This window comes from Endocarpon pusillum (genome assembly GCF_000464535.1).
Source record: "Endocarpon pusillum Z07020 unplaced genomic scaffold scaffold1292, whole genome shotgun sequence".
NCBI classification, from domain to species: Eukaryota; Fungi; Ascomycota; class Eurotiomycetes; order Verrucariales; family Verrucariaceae; genus Endocarpon; species Endocarpon pusillum.
In genome coordinates, this window is record NW_006913656.1 from 32,498 (window position 1) to 56,193 (window position 23,696).

The following is a 23,696-nucleotide window of genomic DNA, read 5'->3' on the forward strand; positions in this document are numbered from 1 at the left end:
GCCTCTACAACTCGATACTCACGTCACCTAACTCCACGAATGGCTCAAGCCTTTCCATAAATTCCTCGAGTTCCATGCCCTCTGCACTCACGCCCTGAGCACCAGGAGTCCTGGGCGGAATGAGTACGGTTGGGACTACATGGATAACACCATCGGCTGCAATGCCGTCGGGAATAGCAACTCTGTTGAAGCCGTTGATCTTGATAGTGATGAAGCGAGCGTACCTCGCCACATCGATGCTGAGGGACTTGTCGTCCAAGAGCGTAGGGAGATCGACATGGAAAACGCCCTTTGGTATACGGTGGTCGCAATCCATGTCGTCTACGTCCTGGAGGGAAGAATGTTTGTAGAAAGCATCAGAGTAGAGGGTGTAATTGCTGACAACGTGGTACTTGAGCAAAGCGGCGAGGTATTTCTCGCCGTACTTGCTGAAAAGGAATGCATTGATTCTTGGACCGAGACGTTGAAAGGCGAAGTTGGAAGGTGCAAAAAGTGTGCCACCGACGTGGGTGGAGGGTTTGTTGAGGTGATCTATGAGCCCCGTCTTGAGGAGACCGAGCTCGAGGGTACTGAACTCGCTGGGTAGGAAGGAAATAATGTCAGTGGTTATTGGGGGTGGGAGTAGGATGCTACCAAGTCCATGAATGACGCCGTTCGTGCCGAAGATGTCGATGGCGACGATGCGCGCATAGAAATTGACGGTCAAGCCCCTTAGGGAAATCTGCGTACTAAGGCGTTGAGGCGCGCCTCCGAGGTATTCGCCGCCGAGGGCAGTGGGAATGGTGCGAGAAACAAGAACACGGCCAGCAGGGTAAAATTCTGGAGATATGTGGTAGGTGAGGAGTTTCTCGATAAATTCCTTCGATGGTTCCTTATGGTCGTCGGGAATCTTTGCGAAGGCGGAGTCGATTGGGGCAAAGATAGTGAAATTGGATGTTGTGCCATTAAGGAGGGTGACGAGCTCTTCATTTTCATTGATCAGCTTGGCAAGCTTTGTGGTATATTTCGACTCGTTGATAAGCTCATACACCGTTTTGCTCGGTTTTCCGTGATGAGGAGGGTGGTGAGGTTCGTGGGGGTGATGAGGTCCATGGTGAGGTGGTCTATCGAAGAGATCTGTCTCGTAATCGGCAGACTCGAGCCAGCTCTCGCCAGCAAAAGCTTCTTGGAAGTTGTCTTTGATATTGACAGCGTAATCTTCAGCATGATTCACTGCATTTTCCCATGTATTCTTTGCACAGTTGAATGTCTTGCTGACGGTCTCCTCATCTATCTCCCATGCTTCATGCGGGCTGGAAGCACTATCAAGCCATGATGATTTGGATGACGGCGTTGTATTTTCGACAGCTAAGGATGAGAAGACCTCTTGGTCAGGAATGACAAAAGCAGTGCCGATGGCGGGCAATAGTAGAAGGTGGGTGGCTCTCATGTTGCAGGACTTCTAAAGGATGCTGCTATCAGGGAAGAGTCAGTGTTTAACAAGAAAGTAAATATGAGGGAGACGAGAACAAAAAGCTCTATGACGCTCACTCACCGCAATTGACTAGTAAGAGGAAGCCTTGACAACCAGGCAACAAGGTAAGGGCACAAGCAATAGCCCTGCGTGCAGCCTAGAGAATTAATGTAACTGTGTCTGGAGTAGAAGAATAGAGCGAGGTATTTGGAGGAGCTTAAGATCAGGCTGCGACATTGCGCGTCGTCCTGATTACTATGGCTGATTAAAGGATTTCCCCACTGTAGACGACTGAAAGGTGTTGGTTGTGACGTTGCTCCCCACGGTGGATCGGAAGGGAATCATGCCGACACCAGCCATTCACCTCCTTCATTTGCCGCTCTTCCATATTCCCTTTCTTGATTCCTCAGATAGGTAGTGGCAACGTATTCATACCTAGGCGTTTCGTTTCGGTACCAGGGATGAATGTCTGCATGCAATTCTTGTACCGATTGTCCTGTCCTGGACGTCTGTCTGAACCGGCAAGCCTGTCTTGGAATCTGCTTTGGTGCTGCAAGTCTCTACACCAATGATTGCAGAGCCATCTTGCACAATGCGATGGTGGTTGAGATATCCTTGCAGCTGCTACAGCAGAGCATACCCCATCAGATGCTGGACGGACCCTTCCAGTGACCGTAGGTAAGGTCAATTGCCGTACAGCATCCGCGTGAAGTGCCGTGCATGCCCCAGAGGTGTCATATTGGCCGGGTCAGCTTGCGCAGTATCTCATCCCTCTTTCAGAAGCCATCTAGAGCAGCCTGGACGATCAGAAGGTAAGGTGCCCAGTGCAAGCAAATGTTACCAATGAAGATTGGCATCTATGACGGGGTAAGGATGGAAGGCGTGATGGCTTGCAATGTGGTTGCAACTTCTGCCAGACTCTGACTTGATCTCTTTGTGTCGTCCCTTTTGGCTGGACTCTTCATCTCTTCGTCCCTTTTGGTTGTGATTGCGCTGTACCAAAACAATTCTCCTCGTGGAACTAGATTTTGGACATCTTTCTTTGGATTGCTTTGGCAGTGGTAGAGGTTGGAGGGTGCTGATTGGTCACATTCCACATTTGTCCACCCAATTTGGCTGGCTGCAGTGACCTGGGGATTCCACCATTCTGATCAAAACAAACAGTGTCGCTTAACGTCAGAAGCTTGTGCTTTAGTAAAAGTCAGCGGGACAACAGAGTGAATTGGAATTGTCTTCGCTATACCTTGACTTCGATGCTGCTATGTCACCTAGTAATACTAATTGATAGATCTTGTTTGTATGGGACACTTACAGAATCCGGACATCAACACCACAAACCATCACAGTCTCACAGTCTCAACCGCTCTTCTTGACCTCTTAGCAGCACAAACAGAGGTTCCACCAGTCATCCTTCTACCATAGCATCTCACCTGTGCATCACTCCTTGGCCGCAGCGACAAGGACTTACAGGCCGGACAGAGTCTGTGCCTGATACATGAATGTAGCAGTGGAAACTGCCATCGCTTTGTTTACCACCTCTCAATTTGAAAGCAATCTCTCGCCCGGCATGAGCTGTAAGTGAGCACGGAGACAGCAGCACCGCTCCATGATCATGGCCAACCGGCCGCCTGACAATAAATCCCCGTCAGGGCGTCCTGCACTCATAGAAAGACAACCCAAAGCTGCTCCGGTGCAATCTTCCACCGATCTCCTCACCACTAGTCCTCCGCCATTGCCACACCATGCATCCTTGAAACCAGAGGGCAATCTGAGCATGAGACAACAACAACAACAACAACAGCGTCCAATCTCACCGAGGCCTGTCACTGTGAACAAGCGCATCTCTGCTCTCGTTGGCAATGCTCCTGCAAATGCGAATCGCAATTCAGCCATCTCCACCATTTCCACTGCATCCGGAAAATCCAGGAGGAAAACTCATGTTGGACCTTGGCAGTTGGGAAGGACTCTCGGGAAAGGTGCTACAGGACGTGTTAGGCTTGCAAAGCATGCCTTGACAGGCCAGGTTGCTGCGATAAAGATCGTGTCCAAAAAATCAGCCGCGTTGGTGCAAAGTGCTAGCATGGCTCAGATGGACAAAGAGGCTACAGATCCGACATCAGCGACCGGATTCCGGTTGATGCCCTTTGGCATCGAAAGAGAAGTTGTTATCATGAAATTGATTGAGCATCCAAATGTGATCAATCTCTATGATGTGTGGGAGAACAGAGGAGAACTGTAGGTCATTTGTCTTAGCGCGTTCGAATGGGTGCTTACTTGTGTGATCAGATATCTAGTAATCGAGTATGTGGAAGGCGGTGAGCTCTTTGACTATGTTTCTTGCTACGGGGCACTCCCAGAAGAGGAAGCTGTTCGTCTGTTTCGGCAAATTATTGCTGGATTATCATACTGTCATCGATTCAATATCTGCCATCGAGACCTCAAACCTGAAAATCTTCTTCTGGATGCTGGACGGAATATTAAGATCGCAGACTTTGGCATGGCCGCTCTTCAGCCTACCGATCGATGGCTCAACACCTCATGTGGCAGCCCTCACTATGCCGCTCCAGAGATCATCCATGGCAAACGATATCGAGGTGACAAAGCTGACATCTGGAGCGTTGGAATCATCCTGTACGCTATGCTGAATGGGTTCCTACCTTTCGATGGAGGCGATCTGGCTGCCACTCTACGATTGGTGAAGAAAGGCGAATATCACCTTTCTGACGCACTGAGTGAAGAAGCAGCTGATTTGATACAGCGCATTCTTCAGAAGCGCCCGGATGATAGAATATCAATGAATGCGATTTGGGCTCATCCACTGATTAGAAAATACGAAAAATACCATCAGAGCATTGCACCAAATGGAGTGCTCGTTGGACCTCCACCACCGCTAAGTGCAAAGGACTGCGGGCCTCCCATAGGCAAACGCAGTGATATTGACCCAGAATTGCTTCGAAATCTGCAAACTTTGTGGCACGGTGTCAGACAAGAAGATTTGGTGAAGCGACTTCTAAGCACAGAGTACGTATAGTCCTCCGATTCGTAGCAGAGCTGAATCTTTGAGCACATTGGAGGCAATTAAAGCAATGTTGATCAAGACTAACTTGAGATGCCAGACCTAATCACGAGAAGCTATTCTACAACGCGTTGATCAAATTTCGCGTTGAGCAACTGGAAAATTACCCTGGTGTACCCCTTGAGTACTCGGCTAGCGACTACCACCACGTCACAAAGCCAATACCAACATCAAAGCATGTGTCCGCGCCCCCATCCCGAAACCACAATCGGCGGCGGTCTCAATTTTCAATCGTCAGCGAGGACAGCGGTAAACAGGATAGCTATTATAAAGACCCTGTCACGTCCGCAAGTACCGTGACAAAAGAAAGCTACGACCCCTATCGTGCATCGCGTACACCCCTCGTAAACAACAATGCGGACCATGTTACGGTCGTTGTGCGCCAAGGATCAGGCGCTTCGCGTACACGAAAAGCTGGTCATGCTGCCAGCTTGAGACATGCCGCTATCAGCAGACTGCACCCACAAGCACATGCCACAACTCCCGTCCCATCCAAGGAGTACGTTAAATCTACTCAGTACAGGGGACATTCTAGTGGTACCGACCGCTCCCGAAGCTCCTTAGCCAGCAGTCGACGTAGCGAGGCTCGGATACGGAAGTCTGTTAGCTACAAGAGACAAGTCAGTTTCCAGCATATTCGTCAGAGATCCTCCGGCAACTCCTCAAGGGTGAGAGACGCCGTGCATCTCGTTTCGTCGGACACTGAATCATTCAAGGGTAACAATTCGAGGCAGGGGCTTCCGGAGAGCCAAAGCACTCCAAGCCTTCCTACACCTCCTCGTGTTTATCGGTCTAGAAAACCAGCCTCAGACTTAGATATCCAGAAAGCCCGAGCTGTAAGCAATTACTGGAAAGACGAAGCTCGAAAAGTGAGCTCCGAGCTGGGTAAGATCTGCGAAGAGGCTTTCAATCGTTCATCAGTCTCATCCAGTAATGTGAGTCAAAAGAACGTTGAATCGCCTGCCACCTCCGTTTCTGTTCATGGAGAGAGCGTGGCGGTTCCACTTAGCAATCAGCTGAAGAATCGACCTCTGCCGCAGCCACCCGCAGAATCACTGGGTTCGTACACGCTGCGTGAGCTCGCAGAAACACGCAGAAGGCTTCTTGAGCATTGTCGGAATGCTGAATCCAATACGGTGCCAGCGTATTTAAGTGAGGTCATTGCTCACCTCGATCGGCTGATGCAGCCAGCAATGAAGTCGGAGGAGTCCAAACGTTCGGCATCAGACCCTCATCCAGCCTCTACGAAGAACTCTTCCCATCTTGCTGCTATCAATGAGGAAAGCTACATGCTTGATGTTTCGCAGCAAGCGCAATCCAACCGTTCAGCCTCAGATCCACTAAAGTCAGCGAAGCAGATCTCTTTCCAAGATCCAAGCAAGACTATTCGCCTTGTATCTCCCGAGGCCGCTTCGCACACACAGCTTGCCCCTATTCAACCTCTCAAAATTCGCAAAAAGAGCCTAACACCAGTTAATTCCCTCCGAGGAACTTCCACTGATTCGTTACGTAGCACAATGGACAGATCCGGCTACGATCCAAGGCTCTATGGTGGTCTTGATACTATCGAGGAACATCCTAAATCGCCAAAGAATAGAGATCCACTCGCAAGCCCAGGAGGGACGAGAAAATGGTCGTGGTTCAAACGGCAGTTTGAGTCTCCCGATGAGATCCCTCCAGCTCTTCCAATGAAGGATTCACCTCCCAGGCGAGAGAAATATCCCAGGCTTGAAGCAAGCGGGAGCCAAGCTAGCTCTAATGGCCTAAAGGCGACATCAAATTCGACAGACGATATGGACGAAGCTGTGGAGGCCCATCCAACTGTCGAGACCAAGAAGAAATGGTTCTCTAAGGTGTTTGGTAGGACCAATAAGAGCATCGTCCCCTCTGCCGCAGAACATATGGTTATACAAGACGCAGCATCCGAAACAGATTCGAATGGTGCCTCCACCGACGATCTTCTCGCCGAGCCTCGCGGGCAGCTGCCGACGAATCCGAATACTTCCAGGGCAAACGAGCAGGGACTCAATGAGCCAGGACCAGTAACTGCTACGACCGAGTCTTCCAGCTCCGCTCGTCCTGTTCACATCAACCAGAATTGGTTTGCTAAGTTCTTTCACATCAAACCGGCAAGTAGGGTGATCTCCTTGTCCGTGAGCAGAGCCAAGGCAAGAAGAGAAATCGTCAAAATACTAAGGGATTGGAATAAATATGGTCTAAGAGACGTGATCAGCGAACGTAGCGGCGGAGGTGATTTGATAAGAGGCAGAGTCGACTCAATGAATTGTGAGAGCGCTCTACTACCTTTGCAATGGGCGATGCTAACCATTTGACAGATCTGCACTTGAAACCAGTCAACTTCCATGCTCATCTGTTCACTGTTCTGGAACGAGGCCGCAGGTGCAACCTCAGTGTCATCCGCTTCACTCAAGAACGTGGTGCAGCAAGTAGTTTCTACAAGGTTGTCGAGACTTTGGAGGCTGTCCTAAAGGAGCGAGATTTCCTGGTCACAGAATTGACGAGGAGAAAAGGCATTGAGAAGGGCATGAAAGAATCTGGCCTTTGAAGATTACGCTTGTTGCAGCCCTAGGCGAATCATTGTAATATGCCAAGTGGCTTCTGCTTCTGGGCTCACACCTCCATTCGAGTGCACATATTTCGAGACTGCAAACCTGCCTAGTTAGCTTGCCTTTCTTCTGAGATGCACATATCCGATTCTCAGGCTACGCTAGAGATTACTTCTAATCAAAATGAGCTTGTTGATACAATAACCTATGGCTTCAAAACGTCACACGACTTCTAGAACATGGAGGTGGATGTCGATGTAGCTACTCCGTACGACGACGACGACGACGTATGCATTAAACGTGAAAAGTCTCCGTCACTCCGCCACCTTAGATGTGCAAACGAGATTGACGGAGGCTTTCCTAGCAATCTTGCCAGATCATACGCGTTCAAAATGGATGGGCTATCTACCTAGAGAGATGTACATGCATCCACCCAATGTCTCCGCGTGTTTAGCGAATGTCTCCGTCGTCAGCCTACATTTGACACTCTCTTTCTGTCATATGGTATTTATAAAGGCTCAGTGATATCTTTGTCCTGTCTGTTTTGATGACTGTTGTGCTCCTCTACATCTTTGCCTATCTGATCGGGATAGCGATGGCTTCTCATCTCATCATCAGCACCAGCACCAGCACGAGCACCATGATCACTGAAGCGCAACAGTCTTCAATGAACCAAGATACATTTACCGATATAAACAGAAAGCACTGGGAGTACGTGATGTTCGAATTGACAACAATACACACGTAATGTGCCCAACTAATATGAATATGATACAGTCAGGCTGCTTCTACCTACTCTAGCGCGCAATGGCAGAAGAACTTTATTAACCAAACCCACGCTTTCATCTTGTCGAACCTGAATTGGATCGGTGTCGACTTTGCAGATCCGTCGGAAGGCTTCGAGGAAGGTGCACCGCAACCGCGTCAGGTCAGAGTACTTGATTACGCCTGTGGACCCGGGACCATTACAAGCGCTCTCCAGGGCCATGCTACCGAGTTCGTAGGTGTTGACCTCAGCGAGAACATGGTGAAAGCGTACAACGAGAAATTTACAGCATCCGATCAGCAAGGTGGCACCATCACCCAAACGGCACAGGCGTTCGTGGGAAATCTCCTGGATAACAATGGTCCATCAGAATCTGTCTCTGGAACACAATTCTTCAACTTCGACCTTGCTGTTGTTGGCTATGGCTTCCACCATTTCGAAAATCTGGAGGTCGCAACTTCACGGCTGGCTGCCAGGCTGAAGCCTGGCGGAGTGCTGCTGATTGTTGACTTCATGACCCATGGCAAGTTGGAGGCTGGACATCCTGCCAAGAACACAATTGCCCATCACGGTTTCGGAGAAGACGAGGTGAAGTCGCTGTTTGGAAAAGCTGGCCTTGTGGATGTTGATGTTGTGAAGATGGAGGGCACCATTGAGATAAAGAAGCATGGAGCCAAGGATGACGAGCCTGGACAGAAGAGGGAAGTTTTTCTGGGGAGAGGTAGGAAGCCAGCGTCGAGCTCTGGAGCTACCAAGAAAGAAGAAGAGTACTTACCGAAGCAGATCAAGGAGCGTTGAATGGGAAGATGCAATTGAGGTATCCGTCGTCGTCTTCGCCAGATATCGAGGTCTTGGATTCGATATTTTTTAGCGTATCTGTTTGTGCAGCCTCCTTCGCTCTCAGACCTTGATTTCGCTTCCGTTGGCGCCTTGCTTCAGGACTCTCCCACTTCTCGTTGTGCTGCGACTTTTGAGAGTCTGACTTCATGGTCTCTCTCAAAGAGACTCGGAACTTTTCAATCCTCAGTTGGTTAGCTTCAAACCTCTCATTTGCGATCTTCAGAAGCATGGTGTAGTATTCCTTTGTGACCAATTGCCAAAATTGATATGGCCCATTGTTGCTATTTTCTGCCACGAACGCGATGATCGCTTCCAGACCAAGCCCAGCGGTCCGAATTGCCACCATTGGACACGCATTTGGATCATCGAGGTTCTTCAAGCTTTGCACTCCGCTCTCGCGAAAACCGCTGTTGATGGCTGCACTGAGTAGAGGCTTTGCGTGGTGCAGAGAAGCAGTCATGATGTGTAGGATCTAAACCTGTTCAGCCTTGTCTCCTTGTCCATGCAGATTGTGTTCTGCGCACCATAGGCTCAAACGCAAACCGTACAAACCTCTGCCCTGGAGCCCAAGACTCAGATCCCTTAGCTCCACAAGCACCGGGTTCTTCATCTAGACCGAGTATTCTGGGGAGTTGTTGCGAGGCGCCATCCCCTGCGACGTACACAGGCTCATGCGATACAAACAAAAACTTCCCTCCCCCTTTGCCGCCCGGTACCCCTGAACTGCCTACGGCATCTTCTTCATTCCTCGAATCGCTGCCTTGACCATTTCCTTCTTGAAACACAGCGATCCTTCCCGCGCAACTACTCGTGGTCACAAACCCATCGTAGGCATTGATCTCGTCGATCAGCTCTCTGATCCTTTCGTCCACTGAACCCTTGGGCGATTTGTCGCTGTACTCGCTGTCTGGTACAGAGAGACCTTCTAGGATCGTCGCTTTCTTACGGTAGAAGGTGTGAGGAATGGGGGGTGGCATGATCAAGAAAGTGTAGAGGATGAGAAAATGAACCCCGTGCGTTGCATCGTCTGTCATGGAAGACGGAGATGATGTCAACATGCAGCGCACGACGCGACTTGCCTCGGAGCCGAGTGACGCCGCCAATATAACCGCATTAGGAAAGAGAAGATTTCGTAGGGTGTAGTCGAGTCATACTACATAGGACGAGTGTTTCAATTGAACTGTGATCACGCAGCACTATCACTTGCAGTTGTAACGGTATCACAAATCACCACAGCTGTCTCGACCCTGCAACGCTGTGGTGCGTTGTCGTGCAATGCCTCGTCGCAAAGCATCCACCACTGCGAACAATTCCACAAGAACTGCACCTCTAAACCCCCACAAACGCCAATTATCTTCTTCTTCTACCACTCCTGTCGCTACTACCACCAGCCCCGCTAACCGCCAATCCAAGCGCATCAAAGCCTCAGCTGAGAACACTCCAACCACCTGCGGCAAGAAAGCCACACCAAAGAAGAGCAAGTACTTCGAGGGGCCCAGCAGCGACAATGAAGACGATGACGAGGATCAGAAAGGCGCAAGTCCAGAGGTGACAGAGGAAGAGACATCTGGTTACGAGGACGAAGATGCATCCGCTACCCTCCCCTCGTCACCTTCCCCTTCTGAGGAAGACGCCTCCGAATCCGATGGTCCGCGAACAGGGAGGGCACACAAGAAGAAGCAGCAGGTCAAAAAACGACCAGCTGAGAAGTCATCCACTACGAACGCACAGTCTACAGTGAGTGGGATTATCGAGAAAGGCAAAGAGCTCTGGCGACAAGGTGTGAAAGTCGGCCTGGGACCGGGGAAGGAAGTATTCATTGAGAGGCCGAAGCCAAGGGGCGATGGAGGGATCAAGTATGTGCCGGATAGGATCCATCCAAATACCATGGCTTTTTTGGCAGATTTGAGGGACAATAATGAAAGGGAGTGGATGAAGAGTGAGTGGAGCTTTCTTGCTTTCGCGGGCGTTCGTTTCGACCAGTGCGGTGGAATTCCGACAGTGCATGCAAGAAATAAGAATGGACTCCATGGATCAGAAAATATATGCGTTCGTTGTAAAGGTTAATCTCACGACCTTTTGGTGCGTACGGAGTCTGTACATTCAGAAGTGCAGTGTCTGTTGGCGAAATCTTGGGGCCTAGGATCTCAGAAGCATTGGTTTGGGGCATGAGTTGTGGACGAATGTGTGACACTGCTGACAATTTGTCTTTTATTATAGTGCATGATGCTGATTATCGAACATCCTGGAAAGACTGGGAGAGTTTCGTGGAATCACTAACGGAAAAGATTGTCGAAATAGATGACACGATACCAGAACTACCTCCGAAGGACTTGGTACGAACCTCAAAGGCTGCTCCTGCAGAACTGGCTTACATTGATAAATATAGGTCTTCCGGGTGTATAGAGATATTCGATTCAGCCCTGATCCAACGCCTTACAAGGTCTAAGCTCCACATCTCCTATGTCTGGTGACTGATACTAATATACACCAGCCATATTTCTCTGCTGCATGGTCAGTGTTCGGCCTTAAGAACAGCCATTATGCGGAAACTTTGCTGAAACTCTTTTATAATAGGTCTCGAACTGGCCGAAAAGGACCTTACGCAGGCTACTATGTGCAAATAGCGCCAGGAGGAAAGAGTTTTGTTGGTTAGTGACATCCTCCCGGTTTTTCTTTTCAACCCCTAAGACAAGACTTGCATTATGGTTGGCTTCGAGTTGCAGCCTGCGGTGCCACGATTGGTTCCTCTCCTGCTATGAGGCACGTTTAAGCTTGTTATGGTGGATTTTATTTGCTCGTATCGTCTCCTGAATTAATTTGGAAGGATTGTGAAATCATCTGATCCTATGGAATAGGCTGTGGTCTGTGGATGCCAGAGGCTGCGCCTCTAGCCCTCGTCCGAAGGGATATCGACCGCAGTGCCAACAAACTCAAACGCATCCTGATGGAGCCCGGAATTCGGAAAGAGGTGCTCGGCGGGGTGTCGAAAGACGAGACGAAGGCTGTCAAGGCCTTTGTTTCGCAGAATCAAGAGAATGCGTTGAAAACCAAGCCGAAGGTGCGTGTGATATTCTTGTTCCATCCATCTTCCTTCAGACTCATTTCTTTCTGTCATTTTCTACATCAAACTGTGAGTAGAATGTTGGTGCAAAAGAAGTGACACAGGAGAAACACCAGCATTGTGTTAGTTGCGTTGTGGACGCGCTCTGATTCTGCGACCGCGGGCTCCCACCGACTACCAAGTCATCGTTGTAGCCTCATACATGGGGCAGCAGCTAGGAATGGCCAGCAAGCATACTCTGTGTCACTCCCATCTCTTTTTACCTTGACATGAGATTGCTTTGGCAATGCAAAGGACACTTCCCACTCTGTCTTCGCGTGGTCAGTCGAGGGAGATTGATCCTGGTAAACGCAGAGCAAGCCGAAGGTCATCGAGGCTGCAGTCTTGTGAGTCTGTGAGACCAGGAAATCAACAGCACTCGTACTGGAATCGGTCGAATAATGTGCTTGCAGATCGAGTCCCTCGCAGATAATCTCCATTTGCGTGTTTCGGGCTGGAGAGGAGCCTGACTCGCGAGGGTGGGGAAGCGGATGGCTCCCAGTCTAGGGTTGGGCCTATCGTTGCGAACCCACATTTCGCTGGACCACTACTGTATCTACCTTCTAAGTTCAATTTCGATGATGACAATTGTGATTTGCTCGATCACTACAACTCTTTTGCTAATATAGATGTGCAGGGCTACGAGGCAGACAATCCCAATATCGAGCTCTTAAGGCTCAAAAATTTCACGATTGGAAGAAAGCTCCAAGACGACGAAGTGGTCGGGCCGGGAGGCCTGGATAGGATTGCAAGCTTGGTGGGCACCATGACCCCTTTTGTGAGATCCCCTCCCTTTTGTTTTGCCTTTCCATTTGTCAAGTAGTCGCTCCTCTCCGCTTTTGCACTGGTCGCAACGCAAACGGCACAGATATCGGCCTTATTTCATCCATTCAACCTTGCTGGCGCGCATCAACATGTACAGGCCCCTTTGTCCGGTGACCCACCCGCTTTCTAGTCTATAATTTGGTGTCGTGTATTTCATCCTAGCTGTCAACCTAGCTGTCAACCTCGCTGCCTGGCTCTGACCAGATCATGCTTTTTGGCACTCTACACGGCCCCTTTATCATGCATCGGTACTTTGTCCGACTGACAGATGTCGAATAGGTCACCTATCTCAATAGTGTTATAATGCCAGATGAAGAGGATGAAGCATCAACTGATGAAGCGAGTGAAGCGAGTGAAGCAGAGGAGCCTGAGTAGGACTGAGGATTCCTGGTTGCTAACCATTTCAGATCAGTCCTGCATAAACTCTCTGCATCTGCTTTTAAAATGCCTGCAATATCTGTGACTCAAGTCAATCTAGTATGGGCTTGGTTTGTAAGACGCAATTCCTTCACCAACAAGAAGTACACCTGCTGTGCTTAACATCTGAAAATTTCACACACACGAGCAGCAAACATCAGAACCAAGAAACCAACTCAAGCACTAACTGCTGGAGAGGCATACAGCTGGCTGCTCTCAGCGCCGTTCAAACTGCATCTACTCTACATCACGTTCTTAAAAGCGGTGTCTGCATGGAAAACGTGCACCAACAAATCCCCTGCGCTTGTCAATAATGCCCCCAAATGCACTTGGTAGGGTTGACCACCTTTTCCTGAGTGGTTGCCTCGGGGGTTCCTACCCTCTGTCTCAAGTTCTACGCCACCTGAAAACATAATATGAGACTGGTCAAACACACCATTTATAGTGTACCAGTTTTCTGATTTTCATTTCCACGAATCAGGATTATCTCCGACCAATCAGACAGGTTGACGAATCAGTTCTGAGACTGGCCCGATCCAAGGTTGCCGCCCGCGCCGGCCGTGCATACGCTAATGGTCAGGTGACTGGCTTTCTGCTTTGGCTTTTTCACTTATAACTAGCTCATCTTCATCTGGATTAGCGTATTACACAATACGAGATGTATGCGTCACGGATGTTACAGTGGTAATTCACGTTTCACACCAACGCTAAAGTAGTCTCGGAATCCCTGCTACAAATGCATGCTACTCTGTGCTACTTGAGCAATCACTGATCGAGATGGACCATCCTCTCAGCCGCAGTCTGCGCCTTTTGCAACCGTGTTGAAGCCGCTTGACTGGACATCAAGTCGCTTCTTATCTCATATACTCCACTCTTAAGAAATCTCTGACTCGATCAAAGACCATCCGTGCCAGTACAGCGCAAGTACCGCTCATAGCACATGCATTTCCCACCGCTTTCAGGAAGAATTTATCACATGTTGACGCCTGTCCGATCCATCCAATGCCTCCTCACACCGCTTCTCTCACGTCAGATCTTTTGAGCGGTCACATGCAACATGATGATGAGCCAGGAGTAATATCTTGTCCGGAACCGAGTCGATCACATCTTTTCCCGGCGTTGATAGTGGCTCGGCCCGTCTGTTAACGCCGCCATGTGCCGTTTCCGGCTCCATTGGCTTTCTCATATGGTTACACAACATGAATGCTCTCAGTCTAGAACAGAAGTAGGTGGCTCGGTGGCTCAACCCCTCAAAAATGTCTCTCTGTCCACTAACAGAAGGACGTTTATCATTCCCTACATTAACACTCTGCGTGAGAGTGTTATTTTTCCTTGCTCAGCACTTGCCACTTCCCACGTGCGGTCGTTTTATGCGAGTCACATGTCTGAGCAACACGCCTGGTGCTACACCAACAATAGCAATGAGGATCTTCCTAGCATTTTTGCACGGCTTGCACTCAACGCTTAGAGTCGGATACCAACTCTAATCAATCTACGCCATGCTATACCTCCAACGCGCACCTCGTTCGAAATTGCCAGATGCTCTACAAATGCAGCTACTATCAGCAGGCGGATATCTAGGATGCACTGAGCTCTCCTCGGGCAGAGCCGGCACATGTAGAAAGTGCACTTGCGCAGCTGTAGCCTGACCATTCCCTGTGGATCTTCGAATATGGCAGAATCAAACATTGCGAGGCCAGGTCAGCCATCAGGCAGCAGTTCCTTGATTTACCGTGACACGAATGTTTAATTCTCAAATCAGAATCTACCCTTCGCTAGCCGAGAAGTAAGTTTAGGCAATCGAAACATTGAGATGCAGACCGACTTTTGCTCAGCAATCAAGAGAAGCAGCCCGCATCTGAAGCGCGTGATACAACATTCTGAGCCCTTGACTTACCCGAGACAGCTTGCATGCCATTGTCTGCGAAGGCGACATCAAATCCCATGGCCGGGCTCCTGGTAGCGCTACTTCAAGGCCGAACTTCCGGGGAGGATGGACAACCACAAGGACAGCCTTGTGACACCCATAAATTTCTTGAAGCCAAGTCACTTCATCTACCCTGGTGCGTTAGTGGCTCTGTTACTGTCAAACTGACTTTTCTCCGATCTAGAATGACTCTGAATGACACTTGATCAACTGAGTAGCCGTCCACGTTCTGATTTACACTGTTTCCACTACGGCATTTGGTGGAGCGATGGTGGGCCTACATTACTGACATGACTGACTCGTACCAATTTTCCGTCCATAAGCGTACGCAGGGGCGGTAGCACAAGATATATGATGATGTGGCAGAAGAAGAGGGGCCGTGGTGTCAGTCCACCAAAACTTTCCTCCGGTCAGAAACCAAATCATGGGAAATGTGATCGGAAACGGGACGGGTCGCATCATGCCCATAGCCGCTCCGAGCATGAAGTCCTGCTCACCTGACTTTGCGCTGCGCTGGCGATGTTGGAGGTTAGGCACTTTCCAATGATGTATTGGGTACAAGACCTTGCCGTATCCAGCGCAGGACGGGAAGGGATGTCTCGAACAAGGATGGTAGCAATGCTAGTCAACTTTCGAAAGTGACTCGTCACATTCTTCAAACCTTGCGGCTTCGGAGGCCTTGCTTGGAAGCCACGGCTTGAAGATCGTCGTGGACGTGGCAGCAATAGTCATATAAAACTCCTATACAAGTTTGCATACTGAGACAGCACCTATCTCTTTCTGTTGCTTCCAATGTGCATTGACCTCTGGCTGAGAAGTAGGATGGAATGCAAAACGAGGAATGATTACTTAGCCCAGAACCACCGAGCTTCGATTGGCATTTATCAGCAAGATTATTACTTGCATCATTAAGGGACCTCCTTCCAATGTCAATACTTCACACCAAGCAGGTCGAGCTCGTGAAAGCTGAACATCCCATAGCCGAGGCTCGAGTTGAAAGTAGTGGGATCCTCAGCCCTTTGGATGGCAGGATCAGTGGCAGTCCAAGGCGGAAGACAACTCCCTATATGACAATCTTGTAAGGTGGCTTGTCACCTGCAAGCTGGGATATGTCACAAGCAACACCACTTTCAATAACGATACGAAGAGCTACGGCAGCAGAATCTCGCCAGCGCGGGCCGGCCATTGGTGAGTGTTTCACTAAATTAGTACGAAGTCCGTCCCTAGCAGAACGCATGGTCGATCCCCCATCGCGTGGCACAAATTCTGAAAATGTTTGGTGACAGAACAAAGAACACAGGTCTAATTTAGCAAACACTGGGCAATATATCGAGGAAGCCGTGATGTCCAATGAAATCCGCTCGCACCACTCGGAAGATGGCAATGACGTGGTACTTCAATCCTTTCTCTGCAAGCCTTCCATTCTACATATCATCGTTGCGGGTCGTGAGGAAGTACAGAAGATCATGTGGTGACCATGTAAACCGACACGTCAGCGTAACATGACTCTGTCAGTGATTGATCGCTGAGCCATGATCCAGGAATGATGTAACTGCCTACCGGTCGGCTAAAAGATGAGACATCGGCGATGTGGAAAGTTGCACACGGGCGGCCAGCAGCAAGGAGAGCTTTTTTTTTGAAATGGGCTTCGGTAAATGCTACGCTAACTTTAGTTTTTTGTCCTGTTGCGGCCTTCCAGTGGCGGAAAGCTGTAATCTTTTCAATTACTACTTGTGTACAAGGTTGAGCCAAGGAACCGCTGCCGCCACTGCATCCCGAGCCATGATGCCGCTTGGTAAAGGTGTGGGTGACGAGTGTAATTTACCTCCCCATTACCGTATTAACCGTGTACTGTTCGTATGGCGCTGGGCGCAGCGCAGCTGCCAACCTCCTACAGTAGTACTAGTAGGACCTACTACCCGTAACTGCGTGGGCTATTGTGGGCTGGTGGAGGAGGAGAAGGAGGAGGAGGAAGAGGAAGAAAACATTAAAATTAGGGCCAGCACCACTCCAACACCAACAAGGCCAGTGCGGCGGTGTGCATGATGCCAAAGCGGCATCAGACGGGGGCCAGGATGGTAAAATGAAGCAATCATCAATAAGCAGTACGGAGTAACCATTCACTAGAGTTAGAATGACTACCAATACCTGTTAACTGCTGCATATCTTGCCTGTACGCCGCAGGCTTGAAAATAATTTCTGGCCCTTTGAGTCCGTAGGCCCGGCTGGAATGCTGCCCAATCGAACATTGTGCCAGTCATGGTCCAATCTAGGTCCAATAATCCACCGCAAACAAAAAGAAGCAAGCTTCCACTTTCCTCCTTGCATCACCCTTCTCCCTCCTTTCCTCCCAATAATCAACCACAATTCTCGTCCGGTTGGGTTGGGGCCAGCGCTGGTGATTTGTTGCTTCTCAAGTTACATTTCAGCAAGGTGCGATCCGATTCTCTTCCCGTTCCCAGGGCGCACAAGGGACGGCGCGCCATAGCAAACTCAACCATATCCACTCAATCTTGCCAACTGCAACACACCTTCGCCTGCCTTCGCTTCCCATCATATTGCACCCTCATCCCTGCTTGTCTCATCACCGTAACTCGTGGCAAACAGGAGCGAGAATAAGCGTCTCCGGCTGCAAGACATCAAAATAGCCGGCCAGATCACAATCAGACCATTCCCTCTTACGACTTTGCCGTGGCCCCATCAGTCACGGGTGGCCACTGGTGGCCATCGTTTCCATTACTTGAGCAACCTTGCGGCGTTGCAAATCAGCAGACGAGAGGAGGAGGGCCTTCAAACCTTACGATCCGAAGCTAAGAACAAACCAGCAGCTAGGCAAGGGGGCGGTGGTATTGTCCGTACACTACCGTTACTACTACCGTCACTACTGTATGGGCCAGGATTGGAGCAACAGAACAATAACTAGCGCCACTAACTACCACAATCCACGCTGCTGGGATTCTTGGTCAATCGCTCGCCCGCGGCCCATAAACGAGGGCTATCGTCCGCTTTGACCCGCTTGCCATCATTGACTCAACCAGACTTCGTAACGACGCACACTCATTCGAGTGGCCACCACGAACCACTCTGTCACCCTCCCTCCCTCCCTCCCTCCCTCTTTCACACCAATCAACAGACCTGCTTTCATCCTCTCAGCCGCCCCTCTATCCCGTGGCAGCGCATTTTATTCACTTCTTCGCCAGCTCCGCTATTTTTTTTTTGCCCTCGGTCTATTCCGCGGGTAGAACACTTCATCAAGCTCTCTGGTAACCACTCTATCCTAATCCGATTTGACATCGAAGTCATCCTTTACAGCACCGGATTCGCATTTACCAATCACACCAGTCTCACACCAAGAACGCTTTCGGCCATTAACGGCGTGAGCTCCATCAATCGTGTGACCTCTACTTTCGTGTTTCGACTAAATCTAGTCTGAGCTCCGACGTTACTGCCTACATCCACCAAATTCCAATTAGCTTCAAAAAGAATTCTTATGATAAATGAGCAAGATGAAGGAAGAAGAGGAACGTCAGAGCGCGTATCCTCCTCCTCCTCCTCCAGGCGACCATCAGCGTGGAAGCTACTATCCTGCCCCAGATTCTCGTCCTCCACCCTCTGGCGAGGACCGCAATGGCTATGCGCAGGATCCTCCCCGGCCAGGACCCTATCCGAGTGATCCCAGAGCGCCTGCACCATACCCTAATGACCCCAGACAACCAGGTCAATATCCTCCTCCATCCTCATGGCATCACCCTCCACCCGGACATTACCCCCCTCCACACCCCCAGTATCCGGTACATCTCCATCTTGTGCATTTCAAGCTCATCAAGAGAAACTAACCTTCTCGCTAGGATCCTACTCATCCGGCGTATCACTACCACCCTGGTCCTCCAGCGGATATGAGCCAGCCGCCTCAGCCTCGACATCCTGACCCTTATCGTCTGCCACCTCCGTACCCTTATCCTGGTTATGGTCCACCCCATCCGTATCCGCAGCCTCCTCCCCCAGCGCCACGGCAAAGGACTGCTATCGCATGTAAATACTGTCGTAAGCGTAAAGTAAGTGAGGTCATCACTGTCAAATAATCTCCCTGCTAAGGTGATTTACAGATTCGCTGTTCGGGTTACGAGTCATCACAGGATGGTCGGTGCAACAACTGTGTTCGTTTCAACCAAAGCTGCCTGTTCCATCCGGTGTCATCGCAGGCGGCATTTGTTCCCGCCCAGGCTGTCTATCCGAATATGCAGAATCCGCGGGGTGAGCCACCGCAAACAAACTCGCGCGGAGACTACCGGCCGCAAGGCCTCTTTGCGAGGGAGGGAGAATCTCCACCAATGCTGTATGGTGCTCATGGGATTCCTCTAGCTCCGGCCGCTGCACAGGACCATCATCAGAATTATCCGCCTCCGCAATCTGGGTACCCTCCACCAAACTATCCACCGCCGCCGCATTCTCAAGGGCCGCCGGCTCCATATGATTATCGTGGTCAGGGACCACCACCTCCTCCCCAAGCAGACGAGAATGTCAGTCGAAAACGCGGCCCACCTGACGATGATCCTCATAATGAAAGTGCTCATTCTTCTCAGTCTCCGCATCCGAGTACACGTCCTCGATTTTCACACGAGCCACGCAATAGTACTGCCAACGGTTATGATTATCCAGACCCGACGAATATCGCACCGACTTCGCCCTCGACTTCGACGACATCATACCAATCTGGCTACCCGTACACCGGCTCTGCGCCCCAGACAGCACGCCGACATTCGCCGCAGTCTGCCCATTCCTATGACTCGCCTCGAACGCTTCCCATTCGTGACGAAGGAAGGTCGCCTCCACCAGGGTTATCTGGCTCGGCTCCTGGGTCTGCCAATGGGCGTGCAAATATGAGCGTTCAATCTATGCTTGACAACCCTCGAAGCTCCGAAGTCGACAGTAACGGTCCGAGAAGACACAAGGACGACAGTGATATGCTGAGCAAATTGGATGGCAAGAAGTAAGGTGTCATAATGGCGCCGTGCTGGCGAGATTTGTTGGCAGCCGAAAAGGCGATAAATCGAAGGGGGCAGGTTCCCCAAGAGCTGGCTCAGACGGAGACATACGAGCAGTGAACGAGGCGAGACTGAGACACGACACAAGAGTCATCACATACATATCCGGGGCGACCCACAATTCTTTACATATCCTGTCCTTACATTGCGAGCGTTGTCAGTGCGCTGATTGATTCTCTTACTTATTACTGGGTGGCTGTCTCATCATTTTCATTGCTTCAAAGCTCGCAAAAAGAGAAATTGTACGATGTGTGCGCATTTCGCCAATACTATCTATTTTTATTGCTGTCGAAGGGCGCAATCGCTTCGTTTTTGGCTTCAGTGGCGCCCTGGCGCCCTGGTATTTAGTTATCCTGGCCGTGGCTGTCATGGTGGACCATTCGGGGAAAAAGAGGCGATTCTACTCATTTCCTTATCTTCTGGTCGAGCCTTCCTTCCTTCCTTCTTTCGAGATTGGCCGCAGACTGTAGAAGACAAATGAGGTACGGAGTAGAGGGGCACGAGTAAAGACTCTATCTATACTTGGAGAGAGAGGCTCGATCTGATGCTGACTGAGTGTGAACAGCAGCCGGAGCTTGAGCAGGAGTGGAAGCAGTCGGTGTTACGTCATAGTTCTTTTCATGCCTCAGTTAGTAGAATTCTTTTCATTGCATTTTCTGACGTCTTTATCGCGTATGCGGCGCGTGAGTGGTTTTCTGAGAGATGACCATAATTCCAAATATTGTTACGTAGTACGTTTTCCGATGCAGGGGTAGGGTGCAGTGGGTTCAGACGTGCCAAGCGGACAGGATGTCGTGCAGATTGAAGTTTGACGTTCGCTGTTCACTGTTCGCGGTTCGGACTTCGGTACCGTGTGCGTGGGCTTGGGAGCGGATGGGCCCGCCTGACTATACAAAGTCAATCCCCAAAATCCCGCAAAATGTGGATATGAATGCGAATGTAGATGTGAAGGTGAAGGCGAAGGCGATGGTGATGGTGAAGGTGAAGGTGAACATGATGTGAGTATGACTATGAATGTAATTATAACTGTGACCATGACTATGAGCATGACTCTGACTGTGATGTGTGACCAGTGCCCAGAGCGGGCGGCGGCCCGCTGATCTTTGCCTGTCTTCCTCCCCTTCCCCTTCCCTTCCCCTTCCCTTCCTCTTCCCTCCCTCCCGCGCCTGCATATCATGTAGCACTATGTACTCCAATGACTCCTTCGGGCCAGCGATTGTCTATTTTTCTGCCTTGATACATGTAACATGCTGCACGTTCCCACCTACATCCGATCGCCTATCTCTGTAGTTTTGCTTGCATGCTCAGCTGCAGCAGAGCTATCGATCTCCATGCATCTACCTGGCAGCCTTATCTATTGATTGCTTAGCCTGCGGGGTGACTACGCCTGAGTGGTTGCGGATGGAGGAACCGTGATCTTTGCAGCCGACTTGAAATACTACTCTGTATTTCAACACTTACCCGAGAGCCTACGTAGTATCTCGAGGCATTACCTTCCCGCTCTTACCCTAGCGCGCACACGCACACGTACACGCACATACTGAGGCTCTACATATCACTCCCGAAACAGCCGCCTCCTTTTCCCTTTCCCTTCAGGTGCCGATCATTCGCTTGATAGGACAAACCAGTAGAGCCGCACTTGCATACATATCACACCATTGTCACACATGTTGTCATCATCCATCCGTCCGTACAAGCATATATCTATCTCCATTGATTGAGTTGACTTTCACTAGCCACAGGTGGTTGTGCTACTCAGGTCGTTGAGACCAAGGCTACGCATCACCAGCCTTTCTAGTGGTTGATCTGGGTAGCCTAATGCGCGTTGCTCCTTGAGTCTTGGTTGTTCTGAATCTGTTGCCTGAGATGTTACCACGCCACCTCAGCCTCTGTTGCCCGTTCTAGCAGTCAACTCCTATTTTTCGTATGCGCTTTCTTTTACCTACATATACCCCATGCAGCATGCATCTCGTCATGCATGCATGTCCGGAGCGCTCTACTCACCTCTACCCGAGCACCTCCATTTAGCCTCCTACTCAATATTACCCTAGAAATACTCTCCAGACCCTCAAGCCAGGATGATGACACCAATTCTTTCTTCAACCTCGTCTGAGCAAACCCTACGTGAGCTGCTAGTCGTTGTCTTCGCTGTTGTCATCTGAATGCATTTTAATGACTCACTTCGTTGGTTGCATACGCCTACGAATTTTTTTCTCGGATTCCGAATGAGTACGATACTTCATCATGTACTCTCTGTTCAGCTGCACACATCATGTCATAGCCCCGCATGTCACTGTGCATGCAAGCATACAAGCGGCTGCTCACGCACGATGGAGCATTAGCCCTGTAACCCCTTGTCTGTCCTTTATTTGTGTCTCAGATCCTCTAGGCAAGAGCCTAACCAGAGCCATAATACCAATCTTTTCCAATGTGGCTGATTGACGCATTCCAGCCACAATCAAACTCGTATCAGAGCATTCTCACTCCCTTCAGATCCACTCCCATCTGCGCGTTCATGGCTATCTACACATTCCTGAACTACCGTCTATACCTCCACCAGCATCTATTTTAAACTCTGTCGTCGACTTAGCCAGCATGCTTGCTAAAATAATATTTTCCTTCTACTGGCTCTACCAATACGATACGCGGGTTCCAACTTGAGGTAGCGATGTAATGAGGATGTCTTCTCTTCCTCCATTAGCATCTATTTCGAATTTCATTCCCGAATTAGCCGGCATGGCCCATTTATCTCCTTCCCTGCTTCTACTTCTTATACCACAAAACACCGTGCTACCCATCTTACACTCAAGAATGATGTTTCCTCCCTTCTACACACCCTACCGACACGATAAACCCTACATAAGTTCAGAAACCCCCTCCCCCAGTACCGAAGCAGTGAGGATATCTTTTTTTCTTCAAAACTTTTTCTTCTACATATGCTCATCTCTACTTCGACTTCTGAAGTTATCGCTAGTGAAGAAGGGAAGATGGAGACGAGACGAGATGACAAGGAAAGGAACGAAGAAGAAGAAAAAGTATGCGCCTATTTCTTATCTTCCCTGTTATGTGTTAGCCAGTTGGGGGCTTGAAAGACACGTTTTCGTTTCGCTCCAGCTTTATTTCATCTCTCTCGGCGTGGCTGGGCTATTCAGAGCTCTATCTCTCCCTCCCTCTCTCTTTGTGTGCATGTGTGCGTGCGTACTGCGACGGAAGGGGAGAAGGCTTGTGGAATCAGCTGATATCCTCTTCCCTTGGGCTAAGTACGTACACCGCCGCTACTGTACCGTACCGTACTTTCTTACCTCGACCGTAGGCTTTGAATCCCCAAGGCTCTGTCTGTCTGGCTGATTGATTGGTTGCACGACCTTCTCATCTCGTCTCGTCTCATTCCATCTCATAATGGTAATGGTGATGGCGGGAGCAGCCCCCGCCCCCTTTGCTCTCAATCTCAACCTCAATCTCAACGTTGGTGGTGTACGGTGAGTGCCCCGAATACACCACGCCTGACTTCGGACCTCAAACGAGGAAAGGATTTTTTAGTATCAGAAGGAAAAACATACACATGCATTGTCGAAATAACTATATAGTCATGGGTAGGTGGTATATATAAGTGTCGCGCGTCAAGGGATTCTCCGCTAACCCATCCACATGTACCGCCCGCCAAGAGGCTGCGTGCC

At 49.9% G+C, this 23,696-nt stretch overlaps 6 protein-coding genes across 6 annotated transcripts; 4 read left to right on the top strand and 2 right to left on the bottom strand.

Moving 5' to 3' along the window:
• Positions 1-4: 4 nt before the first annotated feature.
• On the bottom strand, positions 5-1,429 carry EPUS_04897 (uncharacterized protein; the record flags this gene model as incomplete). Its single annotated transcript, XM_007789708.1, has 1 exon — positions 5-1,429. One exon carries the CDS (start codon positions 1,427-1,429, stop codon positions 5-7), a length of 1,425 nt encoding a protein of 474 aa, XP_007787898.1.
• A 1,636-nt stretch (positions 1,430-3,065) lies between these two features.
• EPUS_04898 (uncharacterized protein) lies at positions 3,066-7,095 on the top strand (the record flags this gene model as incomplete). The annotated part of the gene is made up of 4 exons (XM_007789709.1): positions 3,066-3,688; positions 3,740-4,474; positions 4,570-6,815; positions 6,866-7,095. The coding sequence occupies 4 exons, from the start codon at positions 3,066-3,068 to the stop codon at positions 7,093-7,095; spliced, it is 3,834 nt and encodes a 1,277-aa protein (XP_007787899.1).
• A 596-nt stretch (positions 7,096-7,691) lies between these two features.
• EPUS_04899 (uncharacterized protein) lies at positions 7,692-8,660 on the top strand (the record flags this gene model as incomplete). The annotated part of the gene is made up of 2 exons (XM_007789710.1): positions 7,692-7,807; positions 7,874-8,660. 2 exons carry the CDS (start codon positions 7,692-7,694, stop codon positions 8,658-8,660), a joined length of 903 nt encoding a protein of 300 aa, XP_007787900.1.
• Positions 8,661-8,762: 102 nt separating this feature from the next.
• Positions 8,763-9,679, bottom strand: EPUS_04900 (uncharacterized protein; the record flags this gene model as incomplete). Its single annotated transcript, XM_007789711.1, has 3 exons — positions 8,763-8,823; positions 8,876-9,174; positions 9,227-9,679. 3 exons carry the CDS (start codon positions 9,677-9,679, stop codon positions 8,763-8,765), a joined length of 813 nt encoding a protein of 270 aa, XP_007787901.1.
• Positions 9,680-9,977: 298 nt separating this feature from the next.
• EPUS_04901 (uncharacterized protein) lies at positions 9,978-13,005 on the top strand (the record flags this gene model as incomplete). Its single annotated transcript, XM_007789712.1, has 7 exons — positions 9,978-10,641; positions 11,004-11,038; positions 11,092-11,145; positions 11,197-11,353; positions 11,561-11,763; positions 12,443-12,583; positions 12,910-13,005. The coding sequence occupies 7 exons, from the start codon at positions 9,978-9,980 to the stop codon at positions 13,003-13,005; spliced, it is 1,350 nt and encodes a 449-aa protein (XP_007787902.1).
• A 5,475-nt stretch (positions 13,006-18,480) lies between these two features.
• EPUS_04902 (uncharacterized protein) lies at positions 18,481-19,968 on the top strand (the record flags this gene model as incomplete). The annotated part of the gene is made up of 3 exons (XM_007789713.1): positions 18,481-18,765; positions 18,823-19,029; positions 19,081-19,968. 3 exons carry the CDS (start codon positions 18,481-18,483, stop codon positions 19,966-19,968), a joined length of 1,380 nt encoding a protein of 459 aa, XP_007787903.1.
• Between the last annotated feature and the right edge of the window lie 3,728 nt (positions 19,969-23,696).